Below are 16902 nucleotides of genomic sequence, written 5' to 3' on the forward strand. Positions count from 1 at the left end.
GATGTAGATGTCTCCAAGAACTGTGGCCATAGGGCAGGGTGACCTTGTCCCTGCAGAACTTCCCAAAGAGACCACCTAGTGAACCCCACAGACAGAATGTCCCAAGAGTTTCAGCTTACTGTTCAGAGATCACATTTGGACAGTCCCCTTCCAGGAACCTCCACTGCCTGGAGTTACCCTTGTCCCTCAGAAAGGCCAGTACAGTGTCTCCTCAGGCCAACGGCTCATCCCAGGAACCCTTCCTCCGCGTCCAGGATTAGTGCCCCTCAGCCTTCCCCTCCCAGGAGGAGGCAGTGGGATGTGGGCCCAGTGCGGTAGGTGGAGTCCCCGCCTCTTCAAGGCTGCAACCACAGAAACAGCCTGGTGGGGTCTCAGGACCCCTTGCTGGGGGTGCAGAAGCCTCTTCCAGGACTTCTGTCTGGGGTATGTACTCCCAGCTGTGCAGCCTAGGGCCAGTGGCTGACCTGCTCTGAACCTCCACATGCTGCTGGGGCTGAGTAGGGCACCCCTTTTCTCATCCATGATAAAGGATTCAGGGTCCACGGCAAGTTGGCCTTCAGGCTGTGCCTCCCTATCAGTCTGACTGAAATGACTGAAATGGCCCCCTGGGTGACCTCCCGAAGGGAAGGTCAGCTCAGAGACAGAGCCTTTTGTCCACCATGAACACAGGTGGTACTCAAGGAATAGGTGCCAGCTGACCAGCTTCATGGTGAAATATGAAAAGCAAGATCCTTAGAATAATTTTTTGGAACTTTCTTCAACATATAGGACTTTAAAAATATGGCCTTTTTGATGTTAAAAAGTCCTTTTCTGAAATTATGATAGTCATTGTTTAAATGTTTTGCCCTCTCATGAAAAAGTAATAATATTTGGCAGTACTCGTTCAGCCCACAAATGATCTCTGACACTTGACAAACCCTTGAAAACAAAGGAATTGCTAAGATCCTTTTAGTTCTAAGTTCTGGGAGTTGGAGTCATTGCCAAAGCCCATCTCGGAAGAGACACTTGAGTCCCCACCCCTAAGGCTGCGCTGGTGGCTGTGATGGGCCCCTCTTCTTGCCCTCCTCCAGATGCCCAGTTCTTGCCACACAGGACTTCCTCCTCCACCAGACTCTACCCAACCATCCACCATCCATCTATCATCTCTCCACCTATCCATTCACCTATCTACCCACTCACCCACCCATGTATTCTCTATGCACCATCTACTAGCCATCTGTCCATCTATCCATCCATTCATCCATTCATTCATCCATCCATCCACTCATCCACCGTCCATCTATCCCAGGTCTGCCCCAAAGCTCCTGTTGCCAAGCCTACTTCTCATATTGCCTTATCCCCCCTGCTCTCTTCCTCGTGAACTGTAAGCTCCCAAAGGCAAATGACTTCACACAGCCCAAAGCAGAGAACCTGACTTGCAACAGCAGAGCCTACTACTAATGGCATGGAAGGATTCCTCTGGTTCACCCTCCTCTTCCCCAGTACAAAGATTCTCTCATAGGACAATCGGCCAGTCATTCAGCTTCTGCTTAATTATCACTTGGATAGGCAGCTCTTTCAACTTTTGGAAGCCTGGGCTGTTAGAGACTTCATCACGTGGAGCAGCAATCCACTTTCATATTTCTTACCTTGGCTTTTGAGAATGGAACCTTGCATCTTATTTATCTCATATTCCTAGTTCTGAATTTAATTCATGTCTCATTATAGACTCTCAGATACTCGATGGATGAAAGGATTGATGGACAGACAGAAGATGGATAGATGGTGGATGGATGGTAAATGGATGGATGGATGGATGGATGGGAGATGGATAGAAGGAAGGATAAATCATTGGTATTTTGCATGAACTCAGTAAATAATTGCTAATGAGACAACATTAAGTTGGGAAGATGGTTTCCTGGTGGAAGATGCTTGTCTTACAGAGCAGCTTTGTCTGATCGCAGTGTGGGACTGAGTCTTGGGCCTGAAGGGAGCAGGCCTAAGGTAGCTCAAGAAACCTATCCAGGCTCTTCCCCAGAGACACTGCAAACTGGAAGTGTTGGTCCTTAAGCAGCTCCTCCCACAACAGCCTGTGTCTCCTCCTTTTCTCTTAACCTTGCACAGCCCACTGGGAAGAAGGCAGTGAAGGAGGTGCCTTCCCAGGGCAGGATGGCTGCCCATCCCTTCCTCAGGAGCCGCTATGTTGTGTAAACAGAAGCAGGAAAGTCTGTAGAAGCTGCTGCCCATGGATAACAACTTGGCTGCTACTGTGGCAGCCAATGAGCTCCAGACCCTCCTCACCCATGACCTCAGGGAAGCTTGCACCCCTCCTCTGTAAGCGGAGGCCATTCTGGCCACGGGTTATAGCCTTTGTGTTCAGATCCCTGTGGAAATCTGATCGAGGCAATGGGTCCTAGAGTCAGAAATCAGCACAAGTTTTCAGACATGCGCTGTCATTCCTGCTTACGGTTTCGGGAGGGTCATGAACCCCCACAAGCCTCCCTATTGCTCCTGGGTTAAAGTCAAATGGGCATTCTAGGATCTTCCGTCTGCATGGCCTCAGGGTGCATTTTAACTTTTTTTTATGGAGATAAGTGTCGACTTATAGAAACATTGCAAGAGTGAGTCCAAATTCACTCCCAGGCCTCTCCCAGGGCTGACCTAGCACAAACCAGGTGCGTCCATGAGAATTAAGTTCCATCACCATTAACTAAGCTTCAGATTTTCCCCAAGTTTCACCCATTTTTTCCACCAATGTTCCTTTTTTGTCCAGGATCTTATGCTGGCCCTTGTCCTTTGTGCCCTTGAGACTGGAAGGAGCCTGCTCAGGCCTCTGGGTCTCCTGGTGATTAGAAAAAGGTGGTACATCCTTGGCAGGAATGCCTTGAAAGCAGCCCTGGCCATTTTTGCTCAGTGCTTAGAGCATCTGCCTGCGGACTGAAAGGTCTCATGTTCAATTCCAGGCAAGGGCATGTACCTTAGTTTCAGGTTCCCCAGCCCCAGTGGGGGCGCATGCAGGATGCAGCCAATCAATGTGCCTCTCTCACATGGATGTTTCTCTCCCCCACCTCCCTCCCTTCCTCTCTCTCTAGAAATCAATGGAAAAAATATCCTCAGGTAAAAAAAAAAAAAAAAAAAAAAAAAAAAAAGAATGCCTTGAGAGCAATGGGATGTCCTCAGAGCACTGTCTGGCTGTCTGGGGAGATGCATGGTGCAGGAACCATTTGTGTGATCTGTCCCATTGCTGGCTATGGCAACCTCAGTCCCTCTGGTGGGAGGGGCCTACCCAGCTCCTCCAGCGCAGCCTCAGTCTTTCTTGGTGCCAGGTCAGTATTGCGGGGAACTGCTCAGGCCTATCTTGACCTTTAAATGGACTTCCTTTGCCAAAACAAACCACAGCACCTTTTTCTGAAACATAAGGCAGAGGCTCCTTTTCTCCGTTGGTGAAGTGAAGGCTGCTCCATGGGTGGCATCCTCGGCTGGCAGGCTTTTGTCAGGGGAGAGGTCTTCTCACCTGGCAGAAGGGGAAATTGAGGCCCCGGTGGGGGCGGGAGGAGCGTGTGCAGGATTGCACAGCTAGCTGGTGACAGAGCTGGGCAAAAATGAGTTCTTTTTCCTCCAAGCTCAAGGGAAGCTCCCCAACCCTTCACCCACCCCACACGCCCTTTCCCTCAAGTGTGTCTGGAGGCCCTGGCTGCTTGCCCGAGGTTAATAAGCAGGGATCTCCAAGCCTTTGTTGAGAGCTGTGGGGCAAGGCCTTTGCTCTCCCTTATCTTCAGAGGAGAGAGGGGCTAGGAGGGAGGAGGCAGAGGCAGAGCAGGGCCCTCCTGTAGGAACCTGCCCTGAGCTCCCTGGGCTGAAAGGCAGTTCTGCTGGGGTTGCAGGAGGGTATTCAGACCTTGGCAGCCAGGCCTTCATCCAGCAGAGAGTGAGAGGGTGCAGTGGAGAAAGGCACCAAGCTGTGTGTGGAGGGGCCCAGGGTGTCCAAGCCATACTGGTTCTGCCTTGTGCCCTGAGCTGCCCTGGGAGGGGTGGCCAGGAAAGCTGGCCCCCAAGGGGTCCACAAGCCATCCTAACTACAGCCCCGAACCCAGGCTACACCTGTGGGAGAGGAGACATCTGACTGAGTTCAGGAGAGGAGAGAAAGAGAAGAGCTGAGAGTGAGGACCTGAGAAGGAGGAAGGAGACAGCCTGAGTTCTTGAGAATACAAACTAAGGTGGGAGCTCTGCTGAGTGCAGAGACAGGAGGGGAAGGGGTCTGTTCAGCACCCTGGCACTTATTCACTCAGATGCCTTCGGCCAGCAAGGGCTGCTGCAGGCCTGCCTGAGAACTGATTCATCGGATTATGTAAGGACTACAGGGAGGGGGCTTCGTGAGTCTTAGGGAGGTAGCTGCCTGGCTGGTATTTGAGAAAAAGGAAGATGAGGGGAGCTACCCTGGATCTGTTCAAGGGGAAGCTGAGTGGAGAGGGTCAGAGAGTCAGACACACAGAGTAAGCCTGCCTAGAAGGGCTCAGACCAGGCTAGACCCCCTGCCTTCTCCTCAGACCAGGTCCTCACTCCTCAGGAACCACTTGTGTGATCGCCTGATTGGGAACAAAAGGTGAACAGGACTCAGTCCTTGCCTCAGGGAGCTTCCAGAACAAGCGGGTGAAGGAGGGAGCTCCCATGGGGCCTAGGAGTCTGAGGGGCCAAGAACAGATCATGCCCAGACCTCATGGCCACAGGGTCCTGTCCCGTGCCCCAAAGAGTGAGGGATGGGACCAGGCAGATGCTGCATGAGCATTAGAACATCTGGAAAAACCTGAGGGAAGGGCAGTGGCTGGAGGCCAGGTAGTGGCTGACAGAACCGGGAGGGCAGCACAGGGGCAGGTAAAGCAAGGACACAATGTCAAGAACTCAGAAGAGGCCAGGCAGAGCCAGATGGCCATTGGACAACGCACTGTGCCAGTGGCCTGTGTATGAGTGTGTGCATGTGTGTACATGTGTATATGTGTGTATGGGAGTGTGTGAGAGAGCCTATGGGTGGGTCTCTGTGTGTATATGTATATGTATATGTATGTGTATATGTATATGTATGCAAGCATGTTTGTGTGTCCATGTACCTATGTGTCTGTCTCTGTGTGCATGTGTGTCTATGTGTAAGAGTATCTACAGGGGTGTTGCGAAGGTGTTGTGTGTGGCTGTGTGGCCATGTTTATGTGAGATGAATATCTATTTGTATATATCGATATCTATTTCTGTGTGTGACAGTGTCTATGGGTATGTATTAATATATCTGTGCATGTATGTGTGTATGTATTGCATGCCTCTGCGTTTCTGTGTATCTATATGTGTTTCTACGTGTCTGTGTGCAAGAAACTGTCTATGGGGGGGTGCGTGTGTGTGTACATGTGTATGAGTGTGTTTATGGGTGTGTATGTGAGTGTTTGTCGTGTATGTGTGTATGCATGTGTGTGTGCGTCCTTGTCGTGTGTGTGTGTGTGTGTGTGTGTGTGTGTGTACATCCCTATGTCTCTGTGTGTGGTACATAATGATCAGAGAAGAAGCTGGAGGCTGAGGGTGCAGGTTCCAACCAGGAGCTCCTTCAGGTCCTGGTGGGAGATGGTGAGGGCTGGACTCCTAGGAGAGGGTGGGGTGAGCAGGACAGGCCTGGGCCCCCGAGACCAGAGCAGCTTTCAGTTTGGGGCAGTCCCACACTGGCAGTAGGGGGCCTTCTGGGACTTATGGCTGGGCTGTGGACTAGAGCTTCCCAAAAGCAGGGAGAGACAGGCCTGCTCAGTTCAGAGCCCAGGAGGACACGTGTCCAGAGCCTGCACCGGGCTGTTAGAAAGTGTTGGTAAGTCTATGGAAAGAATCGCCAAAAGCAAAAGTGCAAGTGGGGCCCGGTGGCCAGTGGGAGCCAATGCAGAGGGCATGTCCTCTCGGTATCTGAGGAAATGTTCACTTTGGCGGAACAGGTGTGTGTGGATGTGAGTGAAGCTGGGTGTGTGCATTCACGAGGTTTAGGGTACCCATGCTTGGCTGCAAACCTGGAAACAGCCTGAAACCTCTGCTTACTCCCCAGGATAGAGCCCATCTACCCATATCCCTCCCATAACAAAAGCCCCCTGGGCACTGAGGTGGGGTGAGGAGGCAACAGCACCTCTCTACCATCACTCGCCTATAGCCATTGGGAGCTCAGCAGGATCCAGGCCTGCCCGGGGCCTCTGCCCAGGAGGTTCAGTTAGCATGATTATTTTGAGAAACATCGTGCTCTTTTACCAATTACTGCTAAATAAAATTCCATTTTAAACAAATGCCACAATTTTTTATGAAGGTATAGTTGACATATACACTGAGTGGCCAGATTATTATGATCTCTGAACGCATAATGACCTGGCCACTCAATATATATATATATATATATATATATATATATATATATATATATATATATATATATATATATATATATGTCTCTAATATATATATATTAGAGACCTGGTGCATGAATTCGTGCATGGGTGGGGTCCGGCCAGCCTGGCCAGAGGGAGAGGAGTCATGGGCGGTTAGCCAGCCTGCCTGTTGGTTGAACTCCTAGTTGAGGAGACATTTTGCATATTAGTCTTTCATTATATAGGATATACACTGAATGGCCAGATTATTATGGCCACTCGGTGTCTATTGTATTAGTTGTAGGCATACAACATGATGATTTGGTATATTGTATATTGTGAAATGATCTCCACAATAAGTGTAACTAACATCCATCTCCTCATACAGTTACTATTTTGTGTGTGTGGTGATAACACAAGATGTATTCTTAGCAACTTCCAGGTATACAATGCAGTCACCACCCTGTATATCCATCCGATCACAGGACTCATCGTAGGCCAGAGATGCTCATTCACTCCCCTCTCACAGACATTTGGGAGCTGCCGGTTTGGGGCTGTTACACATAGAGCGGCCCTGACATTTGCTCCTGGTCTTCGTGTCAATGCGGGCTTCCTCCAGGGGAAATACCTGGGTGATGGCTGGGGCAGGTGGTACGAGTATGTTTTTGAGAAGCTGACAAACCACTTTCGAAGAGGCGCTCCCGTTTCCCTCCAGCCAGCAGCACGCAGGGTGCTCACGTCCCTACACTTCCCCACAACCAGTGCCCTTCAGCATCATTTCTTGTGTTTGTTGGCCCTTGGTGGGCTTTCTCTGAGGAAGCTCTCCTTCTTCCTCGGGTCCTCTGGGGACAAGCACCCCCTCCCCCAGCCCTGCACCCTGCCCACCTCACGCCTCTCTTCGCAGCCACCCGGGAGTCGGCCTTCGTGCACGCCATCGCCTCCGCCGGAGTGGCCTTTGCAGTGACACGCTCCTGCGCTGAGGGCTCCGCTGCCATCTGCGGGTGCAGCAGCCGTCACCAGGGCTCGCCAGGCCATGGCTGGAAATGGGGTGGCTGCAGCGAGGACATCGAGTTCGGTGGGATGGTGTCTCGGGAGTTCGCGGATGCGAGAGAGAATAGGCCTGACGCCCGCTCTGCGATGAACCGCCACAACAATGAGGCTGGGCGCCAGGTAAGCCCACCGCCCTGTGTCCTAGCCGTGCATCGGGGGCCCTCCGACCGCTGCCCTGGGCGTCCTCGGGGACTGGGCAGTGTCTTCGACCATGGGCCTGTGTGCCTGAGGGTGCACCAGGGCGCCCTCCGACCACTGTCCTGTTTACTGGGGAGGGTCTCTGGCCATGGCCCTCTGTGCCCTGGGGATGTCCCGGGGGTCCCTCAGAGCACACCCCTGGTCCCTTGAGGAGTGTGGCCTGGTCTGAAACACAGTCGTGTCCAATTGCTCTACGATTGTCTGGGTATTTCCACAGAATGGCAGGTCCTCTTGTGGAGTTGGGATCACAGGAAAGGAGGGATGGGATAAAGGCCTGCCTTGCAGAAGCTCCTGCACAGCTGAAGAGATGCAACTATAGCACAGCCTGGATGCTCTGTGTGAGGGAATGTACACACATAGGGTGAACTGGCTCAGAGGACGGTCCAGACCCAGGCTGCAGTCTCAAAAAAAAAAAAAAGACTGCTGTCAGACAGTGAGCGGGGAAATGCAGAGTGATGCAGTGATCTAGCTGGGAGGAGGCCAGGAGAGCCGCCGGGCAGCCCAGGGTGAGGCTGCACATGAGTTAGTCTGGGTAGAATATGGAAAACAGAAGGAAGAGGAGAATTTGGGAAATGGGGAGACTGACAGATCAAGCTTTGAGGGCTCTGTGAGCCCTGCTAAGAAGGACTGGGTCAGAAGTTCAGTGGGAAACTCACAAAGGACTGACTGCTGATAACAGGGACAGTGTAAGGACCTGCAGGTGTCCAGTCGATTTAGCAACACAAAGATGGCGCTGGCTTTGCCCAGTGGAACCAGGGGATGGCAGAGGGCTGAAGAGTGAACGGGACACTCAACTTCCAACAACAGGGACTAGGTGAGTCAGTCTCATCTTCCTGCCGAAGACAGAATAAATGCAGGATGGAAGACAAAAGGCACCCTGCTAAAAGTAAAGAATGCAGTCACGTGATTTATCTGAAGGGAGGTAAAGTAGTGCAGAGGGGAAATGGGCTTTTCAATAAATGTGCTCAGTCCGTTGGATCACAATATGGAAAAAATAATCTTGACCCCTACCTCACACCATATATAAATGTAATTACAAATCCAAGTGGAAAAGGTAAAACAAGCACAAAAAATGCTTAGAAGAAAACCTAAGGGAGACATCTTAGGCAGAGATTTCTTAAATAGGTCAAAGAAAAATATAAAAATGTGGACCGTATTTAAATTAAGAATGTCTATTCAGCTCTAGCCTGGTTTGCTCAGTGGATAGAACATTGGCCTGCGGACTGAAGGGTCCCAGGTTCAATTCCAGCCAAGGGCACATACCTTGGTTGTAGGCGTGTGCAGGAGGCAACCAATCGATGTGTCTCACATTGATATTTCTCTCTGTCTCTCCCTCTGTCTTCCACTCTCTCTAAAAATCCATGGGAAAATATTATCAGGTGAGTTATTAAAACAAAAATTTTTAAAGAAACATCTATTCATAAAAGACACTACCATGAAACTAAAAACACAACCCACACAGGAGGAAATAATATCTCCAAAAATATATTAAAGCTGTAATATAAGAACTCTACAAATTAATTTTTTAAGAAGATAGATAACCCAATAAAAAAGTTGGCTAAAACAAAGTAAAGCCACTTCACAAAAGAAAATATAGGAATGGCCAATAAGTATGTGAAAAGGTGTTCAATATCACTAGTCATCAGGGAAATGCTGTCAGAATCAGTGCCCTGGAAAGGGGGAGGACAACCACTGGAAAAAAGCATGATGGGAGTTTCTGAGGACCTGGTGATTTTAAAATTGTGTCATGTTTTAGATATAAAAATATATACATTTTTTTATAATGAACTTCCATAAAATGGATTTTTAAATGTCACATAACTAAACTAGCCATAGAGAAGGATAACCTGTCACATGAGCTGATGACACAATGGATAAGTGGTAATCAGGAGGGGGGAAAAAAACAACAGAAACAGGACTCTAAATACTAGAATGATTAGACACAGATTATAAACAAATATGTTCATTGGACAGACACATGCAAAAAAGATTAAATTAGACCACCAATTACACCATACACAATAATAAACTCAAGATGGACAAAGGACTTAAATGTAAGGCATGAAACTATAAAAATATTAGAGGAGAACATAGGCAGTAAAATCTCAGACATCTCATGTAGCAGTACATTTACAGATACATCTCCTAGGGCCGTGGTCGGCAAATTGCGGCTCACGAGCCACATGTGGCTCCTTGGCCACTTGAGTGTGGCTCTTCCACAAAATACCACACCCTGGGTGAGTCAGTTTTGAAGATTGTGGCATTGGAAAAAATTTAAGTTTAAAAAATTTGGCTCTCAAAAGAAATTTCAATCGTTGTACTGTTGATATTTGGCTCGGTTGACTAATGAGTTTGCCGACCACTGTCCTAGGGCAAAGGAAACTGAGGAGAAAATAAACAAATGGGACTACATCAAAATAAATTTTAAAAACTTCTGCACAGCAAAAGAAACCACCAAAATGAAAAGGATGTCCACTGTATGGGAGAACATATTTGCCAATGATACATCTGATAAAGGGTTAATATCCAAAATATATAAAGTACTCATACAACTCAACAAAAGGAAGACAAACAACCTATTTAAAAAATGGACAGAAGACCTGAATAGACATTTCTCCAAAGTGAACATACAAATGGCCAAGAGACACATGAAAAAATTCTCAAAGTCAGTAATGGTCAGAGAAATGCAAATTAAAACCACAATGAGCTATCATCTAACAACTGTCAGAATGGCTATCATTAAAAAAAATCAACAGATGACAAATGCTGGCAAAAATGTGGAGAAAAAGGAACCCTAGTACACTGCTGGTGGGAATGCAGACTGGTGCAACCATTATAGAAAAAAGTATGGAGTTTCCTCAAAAAATATGGAACTGCCATTTGACCCAGCAATCCTACTCCTGGGAATATATCCTAAAACCCCAAAAACTCCAATCAGAAAGACCATATGCACCCCTATGTTCATAGCAGCATTATTTACAATAGCTAAGATTTTGAAACAGCCCAAGAGCCAATCAGTAAATGAATGGAAAAAAAAGCTGTGGGACATATACACAATGGAATACTATGAAGCTATAAAAAAGATGGATCTCTTACCCTTTGGAACAGCATAGATGACCTGGAAAATATTTTGCTAAGTGAAAAAAGCCAAACTGAGAAAGACAAATATCACATGATCTCACTTATTTTTGGAATTTAATGAGCAGAATGAATTGACCAACAAAATAAGACCTGAAGCAGGGAGGCATGGAACAGACTGACTGACATACATCAATGTGGGGTTGGGAAAATGAGAAGAGATAAGCTAAAGAGTTTATATCCTTACTAGGGGCCCAGTGCACTAATCTGTGCACCTTGAAAGGAACTGTGGGCCACAAGGCTGTGGTGGGCACAGGGGCGGATTTCAGCCCATCCTCTATGCCACCACTTGGTCCCTCCCACTGGGGCCCTGGTTCCCTGTCTGCTAGCAACCCTGCTCCTGCCACTGCTCACGCACACTGATGGTGCTGGCTCCACTCACACTGCTGACAGCACAGACGACTGGGGCCAGCACCAGCAGCAGGTGCCAGAGGGGCTGATGCTATCAGCAGGTGCAAGTGGTGACTACTGCCCCGATTGCCTCTCAGGAGCAAGAGGAGGTGGAGAAGCCCTCAGGGGTGATCAGGACCAGCACCAGGCACCGGCAATGAGTATGAGTGGCAGTTCTGGCTTCAGCTGCAGGTGTAAGGGGCGGCTGCCAGCTACAATCACCCCTCAGGAGCAGAGGGAGGTGGAGAAACCCTGAGGGGCAATCGAGGCCAGCAGCCAATGTTTGCACCCACTGATGGTGCCGAGTGATTGAGGCTGGTGCTGGGTGCCAGCAGTGGGTGTGAGCAGGGCTGGCACCAGCAGCAGGTGCAAGCACCAGGCAGGACCACAGGAGCAAAGAATTTTCAGTAACCACCAAAGGCTCACCCAAATGGCAACAACTGGCACCTGCCTTGGTCTGGTGCCCCTACTCACCTGCTTCACCATTCCACTACAGCCAACGCCTGCCATGTTCCGTGCGCACCCCTGGTGGTCAGCGCATGCCATAACAACTGGTTGTTTGGTTGTCCCACCATTCAGTCTATTCGCATGTTAGAGTTTTATATAAATAGATAGGCATAGCCCATGGACACAGACAATTATGTAGGGCAGACATGGAGGGATAGGGATAGGCAGGATGGAAGTAAAGTGGGGGAGAGTAGAGATATATGTGATACTATCTACAATAAAAACTTTATTTTTTTTTTTTAAAAAAAAAAAAGAAAAAAAATTTATCCTTTCAGAAATAGCATAGGAATATACTAAGAGACTTGGTTTTGGGAGGAAACCTGACGCGGATTCAAATATCAACCCTTCATTTAATAGTTATCACTTTGGGAAAGTTACTTAACCTTTCCCAAGCCTCTGTTTTCTCATCAATAATATAAGATTAATAATTATAAAAAATGCTCACATTCATACAGCTAAAATGCAAGGTTGAACATTTCAGCAGGGAACTGGAAACTATAAAAATAATAGAGTAGATTTGGGAAAGAATCACATAAAAATTGTAGAAGTGAAGAATGAATGAGGGTTTCCAGTTAAAGACAACAAAGCCAACACAGTATTTCCCTCTGCAACCTCCTAATCACCCACTAAAATGACAATGAATAAATTTTAACATAAATAAGGCTCCTGAGAACATGAAAAACAGAAGAAGTAATAATGGCCATGAAAGTTTGAAAGCTAAAAAGCAGTTACATGAATATCCAGTGTCTTAGTAGGCCCAAGAAAGCAGAGTCTTAAGCCAGCAGACCGAAATCTGAGCAACAACTCGGGAATTACTAGCATCAGGTGTCTTGAGAAACAGAAGGAAATATGGGGCTGAAAACAGGAAGACTGGTTGGAAGTCTATGTTAAAAGCACTTTTTAACCCACCAGCTCTTCTGTCCAACTCTTGCACCCAGGCAACACTCCTCCTTTACCAGAAAGCTGCAAACTTCCTTTCTAGAAAGGGTAAAGCAGGGGTTGTCTGGCCTGTGGGACGCAAGCACAGCTAAGGGCAAGGCCACCCAAGTGAAAGAAGTATACCTAAGTGTGCATTTCTCTTCCTAATCTCCTAATGCTGCACCGATGCCGGGTCACCCACAGGCAGGAGAGTGGAAAGTTCTGCCCTAGAAATCAGAGGGACCCAGGAGAAGAGACTTAATGTCTCCAATGAAACAGTGTGGCCAAGTCACTCCGGGGCTAGGGCTCAAGTTGGCAAGTCCCTCCCAGGCACAGGAGCTTCCAACAAGATTTTCAGTGGCCTGGTTATATTTCATTTTATTTTATTTTATTTTATTTTATTTTTTGCCTTTTACACTCTTTTTTAAAATATATTTTTATTGATTTCAGAGAGGAAGGGAGAAGGAGAGAGAGATAGAAACATCAATGATGACAGAGAATCACTGTTGACCGCCTCCTGCACGCCTCCTACTGGGAATTCAGCCAGTAACCTGGGCGTGTGCCCTTGATCCAAATTGAACCTAGGACCCTTCGGTCCGCAGGCTGACGTTCTGTCCACTGAGCCAAACCGGCTAGGGCTAGTGGCCTGCTTTTAAATATAAACAGACAACCAAGGCCGCCTCCAGCAATCACAAAGGTAAAGATCAAAACAAAGAAAAAAGATGCAAACTTATGGAAAAGAGATGTTGTAAAGAGAGAAGAAAACTTCAAAAACTAGGGAGTTGAGAAAGCATACTGTACCCATGAACTTGGAATAGGATGTTAATTTAAGAGAACATTGGGGATGGGGAGAAGGTCTTAGTAATTAAAAATAGGACAGCAGAAAAAAAAAAAAACTCTCAGCAGAAAGGCTGGTAGATAGTTAAGACACTTGTCCACAAAGCAGAAGGGAAAAGACAGAGATGGAGACTAGGGAAGAACAGAAAATATGGAGGTTCTGTCCATGAGAGACAGTGATAAACAAGAAGAGGAGGAAGTTGGCACAGAAATAAGGCAGGAAAGTTCCTGGACTGGAGATCACGGGTTTCAGACCACACAGGCCCACACAGGAAGTGACTGAAACAAGAAAGGGAGACCCACACCAAGCTGGCAGCACAGACATGGCCTCCAAGCCGCCCAGGAAAAGATGAAGTTCACATCAAGTATCAGAGCCAGGATGGCATCAGTTTCCAAGAAAATATAAATGACAGAATAAAATGGAGCAGTACTCTCAGAATTCGGGGGGGATTGGGGGGGGGGGGGATGTGGGAGCTTTTAGCCAAGAAATTTTCTTAAGCCATTTTTCAACTTTCAAGTAGAAAAGATTTGTTTCCAGACAAGCACATTTCCTAAAATGGACCAGAAGACCTCTCAACAAGATGTCTCCAAAATGAAATGGATGTGTTTAGACACTTGGTGTGTTTAAGTGTCTTGAAAAAGATACTTAGACAATTAAGGGAGAGCTTGAGGCTGAATCCATGATACATATATTCAAAAAGTAACAACAAAACATCTTGTAGGAAAGGATAAGTAATGGAAACGTACCACATGGCTCAACTGAACTGACATTTAACAATCCCAATACCATCAGCACTAAATATTGATCCAGCTAGAAATATGCTCTAGTTCTTAAGGTAGGAAGACGTTGGAAATGTGCATCAGAGTGGCAGGGGCAGGGATGAGAGGTCCAGAGACAATGCCAAACACAAGGTTTGTGAGAGGCACACAGCACTACGTTAGATGGTCAGGAAAGTGCTGAGGAGAGAGTGGGCGCAGAACTCCTTTGTGGTTTTTTTTTTTTTATGAGAGAGAGAGAGAGAGGGGGGGGGGGGAGATTTGTTGTTCTACTTATTTATGGAATATTGGTCAATTCTTATACACTGAGTGGCCAGATTATTATGACCTCTGAACACATAATCTGGCCACTCAGTGTATATCCTATATAATAAAAGACTAATATACAAATTGTCCCCTTAACTAGTTCAGCCAGCAGGCAGGCCAGCCAACCTGTCTCCTCCCCCTGGCCAGGCTAGCCGGACCCCACCCATGCATGAATTCATGTACACACACACACACACACACACACACACACACACACACACTGAGTGGCCAGATTATTATGCGTTCAGAGATCATAATAATCTGTCCACTCAGTGTATGTGCCCTGACAGGGGATCAAACCCAAAACTTTGGCCTATGGGGATGATGCTCTAATCAACTGAGCTACCTGGCCATGGTTCCTATATTTCTTAGCACATTTTGGGAATTATTGGGCTTTTTAAAGCAGCAGTTGCCAACGGGTGGTCTACAGACCACTGGTGATACGTGAGGGCCGAAAGGTTGGCAACCGCTGCTTTAAAGCACAAACATCTATAACTTTGATAAAGTCAAACTAAAACAAGAGACTGAGGCTGCAGAGGAGAAAGCAGCTGCTCCTGTTTGGAAAAGCTTGGCCACGAAAGGAAAGATGGTGGAGATTGGACAGAAATGAACTGGTGTGGGGGCAACTAACAAGTGCCCAGGAAAAGTGCAAGTATGCAAGGGAAGAGCTGAAACAGCAGGGAGATGGGGGTGGGACAGGGAAGGATCTGGATGCAGAGCCCAGCATCGTCCAGTGGGAGGGCCATAGGTACCACATTTTCTAGTAGCCACATAGCAAAAGAAAACAGCGACACTAATTTTAATACTAAATTTTATTCAACCCACTATACCCAGCACGCTGCCATTTCAGTAACGCAATCAATACTAAAATCATGCATGAGATCTTTTACATCCTCTTGTACAAAGTCTGAGGACTGACACAAACCGGTGTTCGGTCTGCACTCCCAGCACTTCTCCGTTTGGACCAGCCTCGCCTCCGGGGCTCTTGGGAAGTGGTGACCACCACAGTGGGCAAGGCAACCTTAGGTCTGATGAAGTCACCCACCTTCACCGCTTTCCCCAAAGAGAACCTGGGGTTCCCACAGGAAGAAGCACACACACCACTTGGCCAGGCCCTGCAGGTTGTCCACCCCCAGGCCTCCACAACTTGGTGCCCTGCACTGCCTCGCTCCTCCTCTTCCCAACCCCCTACAGTCCAAGATCCCAGCTTCCCTGGGCCCTGAAGATGCCCAATGCAAGCCACACTCAAGTAGCTCTCAGTCTTGCCAACAGCCGCCCTACACCTCCGGGCCTCGATCCTGGGTTCTCCAGGTTAGAATTAACACCTTCCTTCTTCCTGTCTGCACTTACATCATCTCCTTACAGCCCCGGCCTTCCTTCACTCTGTCACAGATGCCCAAGACTTAGAGCCAGCCTAGGAGAGAGCAGGGGGGCTCCATGGCCCTGGCCCCCTACTCTACCCACTTCCACCCCGCGCACCGCGGGATCTCGGGGTCGGCCACGGGAGCACATAGAAGGGAATGGCACTGCAGGCCCCTGGAGCGGGCACGGTTGCTTTGTGGAGCAGGCAGGGGGGCTGGGTTTGCCCTTGCCCGGGGAGCCCGGGGAGCCCGGGGAGCCCGGGGCGGGGGCCGCACGCCAGGAGCAGGGTCCCGGGAGCCGGCACCCGCGCTGAGCGAGGGCCCTGACGCCCCGCCCGCGCTCCCGCAGGCCATCGCGAGCCACATGCACCTCAAGTGCAAGTGCCACGGGCTGTCGGGCAGCTGCGAGGTGAAGACCTGCTGGTGGTCGCAGCCCGACTTCCGCGCCATCGGCGACTTCCTGAAGGACAAGTACGACAGCGCCTCGGAGATGGTGGTGGAGAAGCACCGCGAGTCGCGCGGCTGGGTGGAGACGCTGCGGCCGCGCTACACCTACTTCAAGGCGCCCACGGAGCGCGACCTGGTCTACTACGAGGCCTCGCCCAACTTCTGCGAGCCCAACCGCGAGACCGGCTCCTTCGGCACACGCGACCGCGCCTGCAACGTGAGCTCGCCGGGCATCGACGGCTGCGACCTGCTGTGCTGCGGCCGCGGCCACAACGCGCGCGCCGAGCGGCGCCGGGAGAAGTGCCGCTGCGTCTTCCACTGGTGCTGCTACGTGAGCTGCCAGGAGTGCGCGCGCGTCTACGACGTGCACACCTGCAAGTAGGCGGGCCCGCCGCCGGCCTCCCGACGGGGCGGGTCCTCCGACGGGGCTCCTCCCGGACGGGGCGGGGCTCGGGCTGAGGCTTTCGGAGGAGGGCGGGGTCTCCTCTGGGACCCAGCTCCCTAGCGGGGAATCCCGCCCTGCCACCTCCTCCTGGTAAGGTTCCATCCGACCCCACTCTTCTATGTAGAGCAGCTCTCCTGACAAATAGCGGTCGAGACCCCTGTCCCCAGCCTCT

At 49.2% G+C, this 16902-nt stretch overlaps 1 protein-coding gene across 1 annotated transcript in view; it reads left to right on the forward strand.

The window, feature by feature from the left end:
* Positions 1–16667, forward strand: part of WNT3A (Wnt family member 3A) — a gene marked incomplete at both ends in the record, with an annotated part of 46836 nt that extends 30169 nt beyond the window's left edge. The window contains 2 exons of the mRNA XM_084885196.1: positions 7261–7526; positions 16188–16667. Coding sequence (XP_084741322.1) covers positions 7261–7526; positions 16188–16667 — 746 coding nt within the window. The remainder of the gene's footprint in view (positions 1–7260; positions 7527–16187) is intronic.
* Between the last annotated feature and the right edge of the window lie 235 nt (positions 16668–16902).

This window comes from Pipistrellus hanaki, assembly GCF_964339955.1.
Source record: "Pipistrellus hanaki genome assembly, chromosome: 5".
In the NCBI taxonomy this organism is placed as follows: domain Eukaryota; kingdom Metazoa; phylum Chordata; class Mammalia; order Chiroptera; family Vespertilionidae; genus Pipistrellus; species Pipistrellus hanaki.